Source organism: Cnephaeus nilssonii (genome assembly GCF_951640355.1).
Source record: "Cnephaeus nilssonii genome assembly, chromosome: 19".
Taxonomy (NCBI): Eukaryota; Metazoa; Chordata; class Mammalia; order Chiroptera; family Vespertilionidae; genus Cnephaeus; species Cnephaeus nilssonii.
This window is the reverse complement of record NC_137090.1, coordinates 21,650,445-21,667,684: the sequence shown is the minus strand read 5'-3', so window position 1 is coordinate 21,667,684 and position 17,240 is coordinate 21,650,445. Positions and strand designations below refer to the sequence as shown.

At 40.6% G+C, this 17,240-nt stretch overlaps 1 protein-coding gene across 1 annotated transcript in view; it reads right to left on the bottom strand.

The window, feature by feature from the left end:
- BRIP1 (BRCA1 interacting DNA helicase 1) overlaps positions 1 to 17,240 on the bottom strand; it is a gene marked incomplete at its 3' end in the record, with an annotated part of 210,772 nt that overhangs the window by 120,837 nt on the left and 72,695 nt on the right. The window contains exon 14 of the mRNA XM_079798665.1: positions 1,627 to 1,739. Within this exon, the coding sequence (XP_079654791.1) occupies positions 1,627 to 1,739 (113 nt within the window). The remainder of the gene's footprint in view (positions 1 to 1,626; positions 1,740 to 17,240) is intronic.

Here is a 17,240-nt window from a genome sequence, read left to right as displayed (position 1 = left end):
GCTGAGGGACCCCACCGGTGCACGAATCCATGCACCAGGCTGGTTTCGGCCAATCCCCGCAGGCCAGGCCGAGGAACCCCACTGGTGCACAACTCTGTGCACTGGGCCTCTAGTATGCATATAAGATCTTTGGTTAATCTCTTCACGCCCTCCCTTTCCTCTGAGATTCATCAGTCTGTTCCATGTTTCCATGCCTGTGGTTTCCGCTCCTGTGTTGAGCATCTGCCCCCTGGTGGTCAGTGCGCATCACAGCTACCGGCCACTCGGCCGGTTGGCCAGTCACTTAGGCATATATATATATATAGATAGATAGATGACAAATACATCCTTTTTATTAAATTCTAGAAAAGTAGGTTTTGAGGCTCTTGAAGCTCTCTGACCAATATGGTATAATGAAAAAAAGCACTGAACCTGGCATTATCCACTAATTCAACAAATGTTAATTAACCATCTATGCCCCAAGCTGAGATATGGTTGCTGAAAATACAAAAATGTATAATACATGCTTAGGGAAGGAAACAGCTAATATAATACAATGAGATATATGCTACAACAGAAATAATGTATAAAATACTAAGGTTTCTTATATAATAAATAATTTCAGTTGGAGAAGTAAAAAGTGTATTAATTAAATGTTAGTGCCTTACAATATGAAATTACAATATAAAATGGTGATTTAAAAACTAATTCCACAAAGTACAAATCTTAATGAACCAGAATCCTTAGAAAAAGGAGTATTATAATTAAATTTTATTGTCAGTTTGTGTTAATTCTTTGGTATCACGAGCATAGTTTGGTTTAACCTTTCTTAAATGGTTTGCTTTTTACGCATAAAATCATCATCTGAGCGTGGCCAGTGTGGCTCAGTGGCTGAGCATCAACCTGTGAACTAGGAGGTCACAGTTTGATTCCTACTCAAGGCACATGCCTGGGTTGTGGACTCGATCCCCACTGTGGGGCATGCAGGAAGCAGCTAGTAAATAATTCTCTCTCATCATTGATGTTTCTGTCTCTCTCTCTCCTCTCCCTTCCTCGCTGAAATCAATAAAAATATATTTTTTTTAAAAATCGTCATCTGAGTCTGATGGTTATTAAGACAAAAATTTTATTGTTTGGTAGTAAGCTTCTACAAAGTTGTGTCACTCATTGTTTGAACAACCAAAAATCTTTAAACTTTAGCAAAGTGAGTTTTGAGTTTCATTTATTCCACGGATTCTTTGCAACTTTCACTTGTGACATCTATCACTGAAAATGTACAAGTAACTAGGGTTCTAGTGAAATAAAATTCTACCAAATTTCTTTTAAAAAAAATATATTTTATTGATTTTTTACAGAGAGGAAGAGAGAGGGATAGAGAGTTAGAAACATTGATGAGAGAGGAACATCGATCAGCTGCCTCTTGCACACCCCCTACTGGGGATGTGCCCGCAACCAAGGTACATGCCCTTGACTGGAATCTAACCTGGGACCCTTGAGTCCGCAGGCCGACGCTCTATCCACTGAGCCAAACCGGTTTCGGCTCTACCAAATTTCTTATAAGGAGTAAAGTAGTAAGACTAACTCTACATAGAGCCCTGCTCACAGATAATGTTACAATAACATTACATTAAATTTCACTCCACTTACCTACCTAGGGCCTGATTTAAGGCCCTGTATGCTTGAATTTCATACCATTGACGACCAGGTAAAAGACCTCTCAATTTTGAATGCTGGTCATTATATTGGCGCTTTAGTTCAACCTAATAATTTAAAAATATATTAAAATGTAGTAGGTAATTAAAGCTCATTTAAAAAAATCATATTAACTTCTCACATTTCAAACATCATTTTAATAGGGTAGAGAGATTTTGTTTTTCAGTGCTAAATTTGTTTCAGCTTATTTAAAACATTTTTTAAAAATTTTTACTTTTTAAATTGAATTTATTGGGGTGACATTGGTTAATAAAATTTATATAGGTTTCAGGTGTACAATTCTATAATCCATCATATGTTTATTACATTGTGTGTTCATCACCCAAGTCATCTATTCATCCTTACATTCCCCAAGTTCCTACATGTACATAATAAATTCCATGTGATATCCATTGCATTGAGAAATAATGCACATACAATAAAATTCAAACTTCCAATGTACATGGAGATAAGTTTCAATAAATGTATAGTCATATACTCACAATCAGAATGTAAAATATTTTCAACACCCCAAAACTTCCCTCCTATCCCTTTTTCAGTTAATCTCCTTCACTACTGACCCTATTAACCAAAAATCTGCTGTTATGTCTTTTCTAGAATTCCATGTAAATATCATAGAGTATGTAATTGTGCCTGTCTTTTTTCATTTAGCATAATGATTTTGGAATTCATTCATCAGTAGTTCATTCTTTTATGTTTATCTAGTCTGATAATCTCTGCTTTTTAATTGGGATGTTTAGACCACTCACATTTAAAGGGTTATTGTTACAATTTGGCTTAAATCTACAGCAGCAGAATACACATTCTTCTCAAGTGCACATGGAACATTTTCCAGGACAGATTATATGTTGGGTCACAAAATTAGTCTTAAGATCTTTAAGAAGACTGAAATCATATCAAGTATCCCTTTCAACCACAAGAGCATGAAATTAGAAATCAATAACACAGGAAAATTGGAATATTCACAAACACATGGAAATTAACACACCTGAATAACCAATGCGTCAAAGAAGAAATCAAAAGAAAATCAATATCTTGGTAAAAATGAAAATGGAAACCAAAACAATGGGATACAGCAAAAGTAGTTCTAACGAGAAGTTTAAAGCGATAAACACCTACATTAAAAAACACACACACACCTAACTTTAGACCTTAAGAAACTGATAAAAGACAAACTAATCTCAAAGTTAGCAGAAGGAAACAAGATGAGAGCAGAAATAAATGAAATATAGACTAGAAAACACAATTTTAAAAATCAATGAAATTAAGAATTAATAGCATCTTCAGGAAATGGTGATTGAAAATGGATATGCATGCACATGCAAAAGATTAAAACTGAATCCTTATCTTACACTATACATAAAAGTCAACTCAAAATGAATTAAAGACTTAAATGTATGACCAGAGATCATAAAAGACCTAGAAGAAAATGGGAAGAGTTCCTTGACTTTGGTCTTGACAATGGTTTTTTGGATATGACACCCAAAAGCACAGGCAACAAAAGCAAAAGCAAACAAGTGGAACTACATCAAACTAAAACACTTCTGCACAATAAAACAAACAATCTATATGTATAAAAGGCTAAGTGTCCGTCTGTCCGACCGGTAGCTATGATGCTCAACGACCAGCAAGGGGCAGGCCCTCAACGCAGGAGCTGCCATAACACGCACTGGCCATTTAAAAATAAACAGCACCACGGACCTGGCACTGACAAACCAACACTCGGCTTCCCCTAAGTGGGACACAGGCCCCGCCACCACCCCGGAGCGATACCACACCAAACTGCAGCCAATGGTGCCAAGACCCCATGGCGCAAAGTGCAGCCCACAGCCCAGCCCAGCCCAGCCTGGAAACGGAGGCTGTGGGTACCGGGTAATGATGTCACGTAGCAACGCCTGGCTTCCTCTCCCTAGTGACTAGCATCCTTGGAGTTTCTTCAGCCCAGGAACCCGACTTGCTTTATAGCCAGGTGCAAACATTTTACAGTTCAACCAAATGTTTGTGAAGCGTTTTCCCATGCCTCATCTCATTTGATCCTCACAGAAGTCCTGGAGTAGGTAGATAGGAGACTCGGTAGAATCCTATTTTCTTTTCATTAGCAAGACACAAATAGTGATATTAAAATATTTCTTCTAATTAATTTCCTTTCAATGTGCACGAATCCATGCACCGGGACACTAGTCAACAATATGAAGACACAACCTAGAGAACATGAGGAAATATTTACAAACCATATGTCTGATAAGAGGTTTATATCCAAAATTCGAAAACATACAAATGGCCAACAGGTATATGAAAAGCTGGACCTCTCACCTGCTGATTAAAAATCTTTCAACCCAAGCCAGTTTGGCTCAGTGGATAGAGCTGAGGGGTCCCGGGTTTGATTCCAATCAAGGGCACATGCCAGGTTGCAGGCATGATCCCCAGTAGGGGTGTGCAGGAGGCAGCCAATCAATGATTCTGTGCCATCATTGAAGTTTCTCTCTCTCTCTCTCTCTCCCCCTTTCCCCTCCTCTCTGAAATCAATAAAAATATATTTTTTAAAAATCTTTCATGGTCCCAAACCACCACAAGTAACATTGAAAGGCAAATTAAAAACTGGAGAAAGCTTTTGTCATCAAATATGCAATGAGCTCATACACATGACCAATAATAAAATCTGAGCTACCTACCAAAGAGAAAAGTGAGTAATGTCTGTGAGAAAGCAAGTCATCAAAAATGAATGATAAATGGCTGGCAACCCACATGAAAATATGCTTAACTTTACTAGTAAGCAAAGAAATGTAAATTTAACAATCCCATTGTTTTTATTCGTACAATACTGACAAATATTTACCAAATGTGCTTATATTTTCCCACAAGAAAAGACAGATAATATGTACAAGGATATTCATTGCATCTTTGTTTGAACTGAAGAAAAATATAAAACAACATAAATGTCCACCAAATAGATCAATTTAACATATTACATTTACTCTGAGATAAAGATTTGATTATTAAAAACAGATGTATATGTTTTGACATGAAAATTTTGCATATATATATTTATTAATTTTTAAAAAGAACATATACACACACACATATACACATGGCCAGGTATTATGTTAGGAATACAGACCATAATTTAGAGCAATGTCAATTATAAACCAGCCTGCCAAAACACTTAAACTAAACCCTAACAAAAACCACAGGGAGACAACAGTTTAAGGATTGTGTACTTTGAGGTTTTCCCATATCTCCCCTAACAAATTGTTAAACCATGCCCATATAAGTTTAGGATGATTGACTACTAACTGACCTCCCCACAAAAACAAAACAACAACAACAACAAAACCCCACAAAAATCAAAATTCTTCAGAGAATAATAGAACCCATAATCACTATAATGTACCAAGTATAATGTCCAACATAAAATAAAAATTATTAGAAAAAGCCGAAACCGGTTTGGCTCAGTGGATGGAGCATCGGTCTGCGGACTGAAGGGTCCCGGGTTCAATTCTGGTCAAGGGCATGTACATTGGTTGCGGGCACATCCCCGGTGGGGGGTGTGCAGGAGGCAGCTGGTTGATGTTTCTCTCTCATCGTTTCTGGCTCTCTATCCCTCTCCCTTCCTCTCTGTAAAAAATCAATAAAATATATTTAAAAATAAATTATTAGAAAAATATGGCCCATAATCAGGGGGAAAAAAGGTAGTCGATAGAAATGAATCTAGAAAGGGCCCAGCTGTTGGAATTAACAGACTTTAAAGTAGCTGTTATATTTAAACTAGAGGCCCGGTACACGAAATTCGTGCACGGCGGGGGGGGGGGGGGGGGCAGAGGGGGTGTCCCTCAGCCCAGCCTGCACCCTCTCCAATCTGGGACATCCCTCTCACAATCCAGCACTGCTGGCTCCCAACTGCTCGCCTGCCTGCCTTCCTGATTGCCCCTAACCACTTCTGCCTGCCAGCCTGATCACCCCCTAGCCACTCCCCTGCCAGCCTGATTGATGCCTAACTGCTCCCCTGCCAGCCTGTTTTCCCCTAACCTCCCTCCCCTGCAGACCTGGTCCCCCCCAACCGCTCTCCCCTGCAGGCCTGGGTCCCTCCCAACTGCCTTTCCCTGCAGGCCTGGTCGCCCCCAACTTCCCTCCTGTGCCGGCTTGGTCATCCCTAACTGCCCTTCCCTGCAGGCTTGATCGCCCTCAACTGCTCTCCCTTGCAGGCCTGGTCCCTCCCAACTGCCCTCCCCTGCTGGCCTGATCGCCCACAACTGCCCTCCCTTGCAGGCCTGGTCCCTCCCAACTGCCCTCCCTTGCTGGCCATCTTGTGGTGGCCATCTTGTGTCCACATGGGGGCAGGATCTTTGACCACATGGGAGCAGCCATCTTGTGTGTTGGAGTGATGGTCAATCTGCATATTACTCTTTTATTAGATAGGATAGATGCCTGGTGCACAGGTGGGGGCCAGCTGGTTTGCCCTGAAGGGTGTCCCTGATCAGGGTGGGGGTTCCCTTGGGGCATGGGGCGGCCTGGGAGAGGGGCCTGTGGTGGTTTTCAGGCTGGCTACGCCCCCTGGCGACCCAAGCGGAGGCCCTGGTATCTGGGTTTTATTTATCTTCTACAATTGAAACTTTGTAGCCTGGAGCGGAGCCAAGCCTTCTGCTTGCTCCGTGGCAGCAGCCATTTCTGTTGGGTTTTATGTATCTTCTATAATTGAAACTTTGTAGCCTTAAGCGAAGGCCTGGGCCGGCCAGGGTATGCGGAAAGCTTGGCTTCCTCCATCGCCAGGGGCAACCCTAGCCTCCTGCTCTTTCCAGCTCCGTGGCTGCTGCCATTTCTGTTTGGATTTATGTATCTTCTATCATTGAAACTTTGTAGCCTTGAGTGGAGGCCTAGGCCGGCAAGGGCAGGTGGAAAGCTTGGCTTCCTCCATTGCCGGGGAAACCCAAGTCTCCCTCCTGCTCTCTGTGGCCATAGCCATCTTGGTTGGGTTTATTTGCATATTTGCTCCTGATTTGCTTGTGGGTGTAGCAGAGTGATGGTTAACTTGCATATTACTCTTTTATTAGATAGGATAGTTTTAAAACATGTGACTTAATGAATGAACTTGGGGGATCTCAAGAGAGAAGTGGAAATTATAAAAAAGAACCAAATGAAAATTCTACACCTTAAAAATACAATAATAAATAAAAATTCATTGGATGAGCTTAACAGATTGAAAAAGGCAGAATTAGCTAGTAAATCTTAAGACAGATCAATAGAAGCAATGAAACATCAATAAGAGCAAAATAACGTCAAACACAACAAAGACACTGGTGTAAAAGAATCAAAGCATATGAAAGCAGTCAGCAATGATCTAATCAAATTTAAAATTGAGAGTTGGAACAATACTAATGCATTTGATACATTATTTATTGCCTCAATGGCTCCACTTATTAAAGGATTATCAACAATCTCTCACTTTTCCAAATGACTGAATTTATATTCATTTTCTATCTTGGGAGTTAACACACAGAGACTGTGTTAAACTAAACTACTTCTTTGCTGGAAAAGAAATCATAATAAATTCTGCTATCTAGTCACTGAATTTGATATTATAATCATATTCCTTTTCAAAGAGACTCAGAATTAATTACAGGGCATAAAAATACATTCCTAGTAAAAGCAATGTCATACCAAAGGGTACTAAAAACCCCGCTTTCATCTGGTCTTCAGAAAAATCTTTAAAATTACATAGTCCCATGAGTAAACTACTTTTCTACAAGGTCAGAAGGTATGGTATACATAATTCAGACTGACCTATTCAAATATATAAGTTAATAAGCTTTTTCCTGTAAAAAGTTCACCTGTAAAAAGTAAAATGCAAGTTCTGAGTGAAAGGAAATTATGTATTATGATTTCAATTTTTTATACACTAACTGAATGAAAAAAAGGAGATATTTTAAGCAGCTCTCGAGGATGCCAGCCACAGAGTTAACTATACCTCAATAAAGCTTAACAAAGGAACCTAAATAAAAAAGAATGTTGTAGAAATATTAAAAATATAACATTTAAAGTAGAAAAATTGGTATAATACAAGGAAGAAATTTTTGGTAGCTTAAAGAAACACTCAATTCAGTTCAATATTTACAATTTTGACTGTGTGCAAGATCTGTGAAAGGAAATAGAAATACAAAGATGAGTTAAAAAATATTTTCTGCCTCCTAATAAGAGCTTACAAAGATCAGGAAAAAATGAGTGCAAATTGCCATCAAGTAAATATAAGTGCTAAAATATGAACTTTGATTACAGTATATAGAAGAGGAGTTGAGGAATGAAAACACACTATGAATTTGGTGCAAGAGTGATGAGGGCCTTACCTGGAAAGGCAAAAGGAATGGAAAAGAGGCCCAGTTTGTAACACATTGTGGACCTAGAGAACTTAAGTGACAAAGTAGATGTGGAGTTTATTAAAGAGGGAAAAGTCTAAAATGACTCCAACGTTTCCAGCCACTAAGAGAAGCAATCCAGTGATCCACCCAGAGAAGACGAGAAGTTTATGGAAAAAGATACTTTGGGTTAATCCATTTAAAGGAATAACTTATAAACCAAAAACAGAAATTGACTATGAGTTAACTAAATAGAAAGTAAAAACTAGGAAAGTGGGGAACCAAAGGTCTTATCTATATACTAGAGGCCCAATGCATGAAATTCATGCATGGGCGAGGGGGCCCTCAGCCCAGCCTGCACCCTCTCCAATCTGGGACCCCTCAGAGGATGTCCAACTGCTGATTTAGGCCCGATCCCAGGGACCGGGCCTAAACCAGCAGTCGGACATCCCTCTCATAATCCTGGACCACTGGCTCCTAATCGCTCACCTGCCTGCTTGCCTGGTCGCCCCAAACTGCCCCGCCCCCCCCGCCCACTGGCCTGATCGCCCCTCACTGGCTCTGCGTGCTGGCCTGATTGCCCCTAACTGCCCCCTTTGCCAGTCTGGTCGTACCCCAACTGTCCCCTCCCTGCCGGTCTGATTGCCCCTAACTGCCCCCCACTGCCGGCCAGGTCGCCCCCAACTGCCCCCTCCCTGCCGGCCTGGTCGCTCCTAACTGCCCCACCCCCGGCCTGGTCACCCCTTACTGCCCTCCCTGCCAGCCTGGTCGCCCCAAACTGCCCCTCCTCCTCTGGCCTGGTTGCCCTACACAGCCTACTGTTCAGTCGTTTGGTCGTCCCTCACTAACCCCTTAGGCAGCCATCCTGTGAGGGCATGATGGTCAATTTGCATATTAGCTCTTTATTATCCTCTCTAATAAAATGGTAATACGCAAATTAACCATCACTCTGCTACATAAGCCACGCCCACCAGCCAATCAGGGCGAGTATGCAAATTAACCCCAATCCAAGATGGCTACAGCCACAGTGAGCAAGGTTTCCCAGGTAACAGAGCAAGCCAAGCTTTCCATAGCCGTTGCAGGCCTAAGCCTCCACTCAAGCTACAAAGTTTCAATTATAGAAGGTAAACAAATTCAAACAAATGGCAGCAGAATGGAGCTTGAGAGAGCAGGCCAGGGTTGCCGGCGGCAACAGGGGAAGCAAAACTTTCCACACACCCTGGCCGGGCTCACCCGCTTAAGGCTACAAAGTTTCAATTGTAGAAGGTGAATTAACTGCCACAGAAATGGCTGCCGCCCCAGGCTACAAAGTTTCAATTGTAGAAGGAAAATAAATTCCAGATACCAGGGCCTCCCCTTGGGTTGCCAAGGGGCGTGGCCAGCCTGCAAACCACCACAGGTACCTCGCTCAGGCCGCTCCACGCCCCAAGGGAACCCCACCCTGATCAGGGACACCCTTCAGGGCAAACCAGCTGGCCCCCACCCCTGCACCAGGCCTCTATCCTATCTAATAAAAGAGTAATATGCAGATTGGTCATCACTGCAACACACAATATAGCTGCCCCCATGTGGTTAAAGATCCTGCCCCCATGTGGACACAAGATGGCCACCACAAGATGGCCAGCAGGAGAGGGCAGTTGGGAGGTACCCGGCCTGCAAGGGAGGGCAGTTGAGAGGGACCAAGCCTGCAAGGGAGGGCAGTTGGAGGTGATCAACCCTGCAGGAGAGGGCAGTTATGGGTGACCAGGCTGGCAGAGGAGGGAAGTTGGGGGCAAACAGGCTGGCAGCAGAGTGGTTAGGGGGTGATCAGGCTGGCAGGCAGAAGCGGTTAGGGGCAATCAGGAAGGCAGGCAGGCAAGCAGTTGGGAGCCAGCAGTCCTGGATTGTGAGAGGGATGTCCGACTGCCCGTTTAGGCCCGATCCCTGGGATTGGAGAGGGTACAGGCTGGGCTGAGGGACAACCCCCCGCCGTGCACGAATTTCGTGCACCGGGCTTCTAGTATAGGATATAAAAGCCTAAGCGACCATTATGACCGAACGACTGGTCGGCCAGTTGCTATGACGCACACTGACCATCAGGGGGCAGACGCTCAACGTAGGAGCTGCCCCCTGCTGGTCAGTGCGCTCCCACAGCAGCAGTGCTGCTCAGCTGACCGACCCATCCCGGCCCACCAGCCCGGCGGCAGCCCTTCACTCCCTCAGTAGTCCAGCAGGTACAATCTCCGGAGAACGGGCCGGGCACCAATGGACCAGCGCCGCTGGCACGATCCTGACAGTGCCGCAGGCCTCCTGGAAGTCAGCCTTGGGCACCTCGGCCGCTTCCTCTCCCTAGACGCTCTGCAAGAAAGAAAGGATATAAAAGCGGCCACCAGGTGGCTCCCGACCTATGCGAAAGTCAGCGAGACAGATCCGGATCCCAGGCTGGCAAGGGTGTCCCACTGCCCGCCTGGAGGGCCAATCGTGTCCCCCCTCCCCCAGGGGACCCCACCCATGCATGAATTCGTGCACCGGGCCTCTAGTTAATAATAAATGAGCCTGGCTGATGTGGCTCAGTGGTTGAATATCAACCCATGCACCAGGAGGTTGCCAGTTTGATTCCCGGTCAGGGCATATGCCCAGGTTATGGGCTTTGTTCCCAGTGGGGGCATACTGGAGACAGTCAACCGATGTTGATGTTTCTCTCTCATCAATGTTTCTATCTCTTTCTCCCTCTCCCTGCCTCTCTCTCTAATATCAATAAAAACATATATTTAAATAATAATGATAAATGACAAGCAACATTTTGAGCTCCTATAATGTTCCTTCCATGAACAGTGCAGTGCTTACTACATGTTATTTTATTAAATCCTCACAACAATCTTAAGTGGTATATATTATTATCCCATTTTACAGATTAGAAAAAAAAGGTTTAAACCATTAGGTGGCATGTGGAATGTCACCCAGCCTATAAGATGTAGAGCTGGGATTTATCCCTTGTCAGATATAACATCTTAAAGATTTTCAAAATTTCCTACACCACGTTCAGACAAATACTCTATAATGATCACTTTGCCTATGACAACCGTTGCTCTAGGAAGTATTAGTTATAAATGCAATATAGATAATGTAACAACTATTAAATTAAATAAACAAAATTATCTTTCCTTGGTTTTTTATTTTTCATTAAAATGAATTAACTTATGTATGAATACATCATTTCAATTTCTTGCAAATCTTCAAATACTCTTTACAATCCAAATGGCTTTTAAAAGACTGCCAATATTTTACCTAAAAAGATTAATTTAGGTGAGAAGAAAAAAACTTTTGAAAGTGAAAATATATAAAGGTTAACTTTGAAATATTTTTTATTATTTAAGAAACAGGTTTTTTAAATTAACAAAATGATTACTGTTGGAGGAATAATTACTGTTTAATCAGGGAAAGCAAAACTAAGTGTTTGAAAAAGTAGGAAGCCAGTACACCTCTTTTTAATGACACCAGAATTTATTTCATTGTACACTTAGGAAGCACAAATCAATGCCCAATTTAAAAATGACAGAAAGCATATGTGGAAAAGCCAGTTTCTCCTGCCAGCAAATAGCCTAAATACTAAGTAAACCAAAAACTGGAAGGGATTAGTTGAAATGTCAAAAGACAACCTTTTACCTGCTCATCCTTATAAACTCATTCTCATCCCTCAGGCATGCTTTCTAAATAAATAGTTTCAATGTGCAGCAGCAAAAAGCCTACGGCAAGCTCTGCCATCTTGTAACTGTCAAAGAGATTAGTCTTTGATCTATTTGGGAGGTCATGTCCACATTCACATTAGCTATACAGTCTAACAATATTATACCTGTTGAGCAATGATTCTTTAATGCCTAATGAGACAGACATTTTAAATTATGGACGTTAACTGTGAATTTTTTTTTTCTAAGTCTTGACAGAAAGTAAACACCAGAAATTGAACTCAAGTGTGGTTTGGAAAAATGATCTTTTAGACCAGTTAATATTACTTTTCAAATACATTTTACAAGGCTTTCCCAAAATAGAAAGTTATATTTAATTGTACTCTCTGAAAGGAGTTTAAACCAGTTGGTGCCCACCCATCCCCAATAAATTAGTGTATGTGTAATTTTGGAGGAGTGTGTGAATAGCAGAGAGATGGCAAACTCTTTCACCAAAGATTGCAAACGGAAAGCCCAAAGTTTGTTTTGTATGGCCCTTATTGTAACTTAAAAAATGTGAACTATTAGCCAACCCTCAACTAGCTCACTCATTTAAATAATCTGTTTAACTCCTGTAATGGCTTGAGTTTTCAACCTATTGATTCAGATGTTGCATTAATTCATAAAACATTTTTTTTCATAACTGGAATTCAAAGTTCATACAAAATGAAAAACACCCTTAATTTGATAGATTCTAGCCAACTGAAAATATTTCTGCATCAAAAGCTAACCTGATAGCCCTAGCTGGTTTGGCTCAATGGATAGAGAATCTGCCTGCTGACTGAAGGCTCCCGGGTTTGATTCTGGTCAAGGGCACAATGTCCGGGTTGTGGGCTCGATCCCCAGTAAGGGGCATGCAGGAGGCATCTGATCAATGATTCTCTCTCATCGTTGATGTTTCTCCTTTTCCCTCTCCCTTCCTCTCTGAAATCAATAAAAATAAGAAAAGAAGAAAAAAAAAAAAGCTAACCTGATATAAGTAGAGATGAGATCCTGAGTAGCAAAGATAGATAATCAAGAGTGAAGAGGTGCCGAAACCGGTTTGGCTCAGTGGATAGAGCGTTGGCCTGCGGACTCAGGGGTCCCAGGTTCGATTCCGGTCAAGGGCATGTGCCTTGGTTGCGGGCACATCCCCAGTAGGGGGTGTGCAGGAGGCAGCTGATCGATGTTTCTCTTTCATCGATGTTTCTAGCTCTCTATCCCTCTCCCTTCCTCTCTGTAAAATATCAATAAAAATATATTTAAAAAAAAAAAAAGAGTGAAGAGGTACTTAGAGAACTATATAAAAATACCCATATAGCATCCAGGCCATCCAGACAGAACTTATATGGTTTTGAATTCTGATTTTACCATTATATTATAATACACTTAAGATCAAACAGTATGCTCCTGAAGTCCTCCAATGACTCAGTTTTATTGCAGACAGTATAAGTAGTATACTACTGATAGTAGTAGATATAAAATAACAAAAAAAGATTATCCTGTATTTGTCAACAAGAAATTAAAGTCACAATTTTGAACATTAGATTATTTTTTCAACTTAGTCAAACCCAACCATGTTGGTCTTAAATAGCTCTGTTCAAGAGCAGCCTTTTATAAATTTTATAAGTAGCTTCTGACGAAATAAATGGTTTAATAAACATGAGCTAGAACTATAAATGCATCTCTTTACTTCACTACTGTCTTATATCCCAATTATACAAATATGCATTATTATTTCAGTAATAAATGCCTCCCTAAAAGCAATCAATATAGGCAGAATACATATTTTTTCTTGTCTGTAAGTTTTATCACAAAAGTTCAAGCCTCAAAACAAGACTAAGAACAAATAATCAGCTAAACTTAGTAATTAAAAATATTAAGAAAACTTTGCCTCAGAAAAATAAACACATTTGTCTAGCAAACACTCAAGAAGAACAGTTTTATCTTTAGCCAAGATACAGGACCTAAAATATAAACATTTATAGCAAACCACCAAATCTGGAAGACGGAGACTGTGCATTAGAGGCATTTACTGCTCCATATCCTCACAGTGTAAACACTTTTATCAGGGTATCACAATATAAATTACAATGGTTAGAGTTCTAAACTCAGCATAAGATCTTGTATGTGAAATAATTTAGCTAGATAAAAGGAATATAGCTGGTTTTATTTCATCTGGCACATTTTCAAGATTTCTGAAACACCACGTTAACCAAATATAGTATATATATATATATTTTTTTTTTTTTAAATGGGGAAAAATGGATTTCTGCCAAGAGTTAAGAAGCCAGGCTCCCTTTTAGATTTTAAAAAAAAAAAAAGCACACACACACACACACACACACACACACACAAAACATTAGAAATGGTTTTCAATTGTTATGTATTTTTCTTGTTATGTGAGGAATTGACCACAATAATCTACCAAGAAATAAGAATCAAGACATAGTAACAGACATAGTAATGTAACTTATCTCACATATGCTTTAAGGCTGCTTTGTATAAGATACTTTTTGCAGAGAAATCTGCATTAAACTTTGTGTCATAAATTGTCAGTGTTGAAAAAATAGCCTAAATTTTTCAAATATAAGAAAAAGAACAAAGTATATTGCCCTTCAATAAGGATATTGTTCTCTACATAAAGGAAGGGGCAAAAGTAGATTTACAGTTGTGAGTACTGAAGGGGTTGCATAAAAGTTTGGAGGCAATGGCAAGCACAGAAAGTAGAAGATAATCCCAGCAAGAGGAAGCTCAGACTCAGATTTACATGATTAAATACTGTGACATTTAAAAACAAACATGAGCAAGAGAAAGTGTACAAGTAAAAAAATATAGATTGAAAATATACTTAAAACTTTAATGCTGGGGCTGACCAGCAGCCCCTGAGCGATGGAGGAGTGGATTATTCCGACACAACATTTGCTGTGAAAGAGAGGCTAAGGGACTGCTTGGCTATAGCAACCAGACAGCCTTGATTGACTGCCTCGTTAGCCTTTTATTGTAGCAGCAGTTTGAAATAAAGTTTATCTTTTAGATACAATCAGCAGGGTAAGTAATATTGGGAGGACACATGTGTTTATAATGTCCTTTAAGCAAGGGCACCCAAAGATTAGGCATAAGGATTCCAGTAAACACCTGGGGGTCTGCATGTGCACAGACTTGTTTGGAAAGGTCAAGGAATAATTAGAGGCGCTGCCTCCGACACTCCCCTAAGTTTCCCCTAAGTCAGAATTCTGAGAAACATCAGGTGGCCTTCCACACACTTCCCTTTTCTCAGAATATCCTCCTAACAAACTTTCCAACCAAGTCTCCTGTGCTCCCCAACACTTTAAAACTCTGTTTATTACCTCCATAGCCTAGCAAGATGCATTATTTTTTAATCCTTTTTAAAATATCTTATTTTCTATTTTGCCCATCAGATGAGTTATAATACTTCACCATCTAAATTTTTATTAATACATTCAAACTTATCTTTCAAAGATAAATATGTTTGATTTTATTAATTATTACTTTCTGATAGTGCCTTCGGCAGTCCCATATCTGTCTCCTGCTTCAACAGTGTTTGGACGGAACAGACCCAGGGACACCCCTTCTTCCAGCCTCCGACCACTTTCCAGCATCTTATCCAGTCACCACCTTCAGAACCACCTCTGAGACCAGCCAACATCGTTTTGTTTTGCTTTTCTACCTTAACTCCTTATTGCCGAACAACCATGAGCTCCCAAATTCATCAGAATTATTCCACTAAGGTGGAGGCTGCGGTCAACCGCCTGGCCAAACTGCATCTGCGGGCCTCCCACACCTACCTCTCTCTGGGCTTCAATTTCCACCGTGATGATGCGTGAGCCCCTTCTTACTTGATTTGGCGGAGAAGCATGAGGGCGCTGAGTGTCTCTTAAAGTTGCAAAACCAGCACGGTGGCCGCATTCTCTTCCAGGACATGCTGAAGCCTTCCCAAGATGAGTGGGCAAAACTCAGGATGCCAGGAAACCGCCATGGCCTTGGAGAGGAACCTGAACTAGGCTCTTTTAAAGCTGCCTGCTCTGGGTTCTACCAAGACGACCCTCAGCTTTGTGACTTCCTGGACGACCACTTCCTGGGTGAGGAGGTAAAACTCATCAAGAAGATGGGTGACACCTGACTCACCTCTGCAGGCTGGCCGGCCCCCAGGCGAGGCTGGGCGAGTATCTCTTCAAAAGGCTCACCCTCAAGCCCTTTGAGGGGCCCGGCTGTATTCCCCTGGTGTCTGGCTTTTGCCTGAGCCTCTCCCCAAAACTACTAGCCATTCTTTTAACCACTCTGAAGCCCTTTCCTATGCACTGGGCCAAATGGAAACAATGAAGCTTTTTGCAGCAAAATAAAATAAAATAAGTATTACTTTCTAACTTAACAATATTATTGGTACAAATGTTTGATTCAGTTTCTCAAGTGGGAATAAAAGAATATTGGATCATAACACTTTAAAATACTTTATCTTAGTAAGTAATTAAGAATTCTGGTTTCAGGAAGGAAAAAAACAAGGCATTTCTTCTTTCTTGCCTATTAAAACCCCCAAATTAAAAGACAAATGAGAAAGTGAAAAATTAAACTAAGAGACATCTATAACCTCAAACTCCAGTATATGAACATAAAAATCTGATGGACAAGCAGAGGTGAAAGTTCAAACTGAAGCACCCATCGAGTTATTGATGGGAAATAAGCCTGTTAGGCCAGCAGGAGTCCAAAAAGATTCAGGAAATAGGTGCACAGGGAAACAGTTGGAGGATGTGTACTACAAAGATGAAACAGTAAACAAGAAACAGAAGAACTGAGACCCAAGAAACTTGGGATCCAACACAGAAGATAAGCAAATCAACTCCTAGGATGACAGCAAAGGGAAATCTCAGATGTTGGCAGTTAAGTGGGCCTAAACAGCAACTGATTGAAGCAATTGATTACTTAGTCCTGATAGAAATAGGAGATTATGAGGCTGCAGAAGGGATGTCTTCAGGAAAAAAAAAAAAAAAGAACTGACATTATCTAAGAGGTCTGATAGAAAAATTATATTGAGGTATTGCACAGATTTATTAAAGGGTGATAGATGATTTAGTTAAAGAGCTTTCAAAAAGAAAAAAAAGGGGGAGAAGGGTATTATTATTGCCAAGAAAAATTTTAAAGTTCAAGAAAGGAAGGAAATCATTTGACTACAATGAACAATATTTTCACAGTCATAATAATGTATATTGGTTATGAATTTTAAAACATTTGATATAATTATATGGGAGGATAAAGGAAGAGAAAGGTAAAGTAAGCTAAATTCTTATCTCATAGAGGAAATAACTAATTAATATCTAAAACTGATTAAAGATAAAATGTAGAGGTAAAAATACCAGCTATAACAGCTAAAAGAAGCAGGGGCTGGGAGTAGAAGTCAAGGACTGTTACTGTATTTAGTTATAAATTAGGCTCTCAGTAAAAGCTTTATTGGACTTTTTTCAACTTGATAAAAATAATTTAAAAATAACAGTAGATTGTT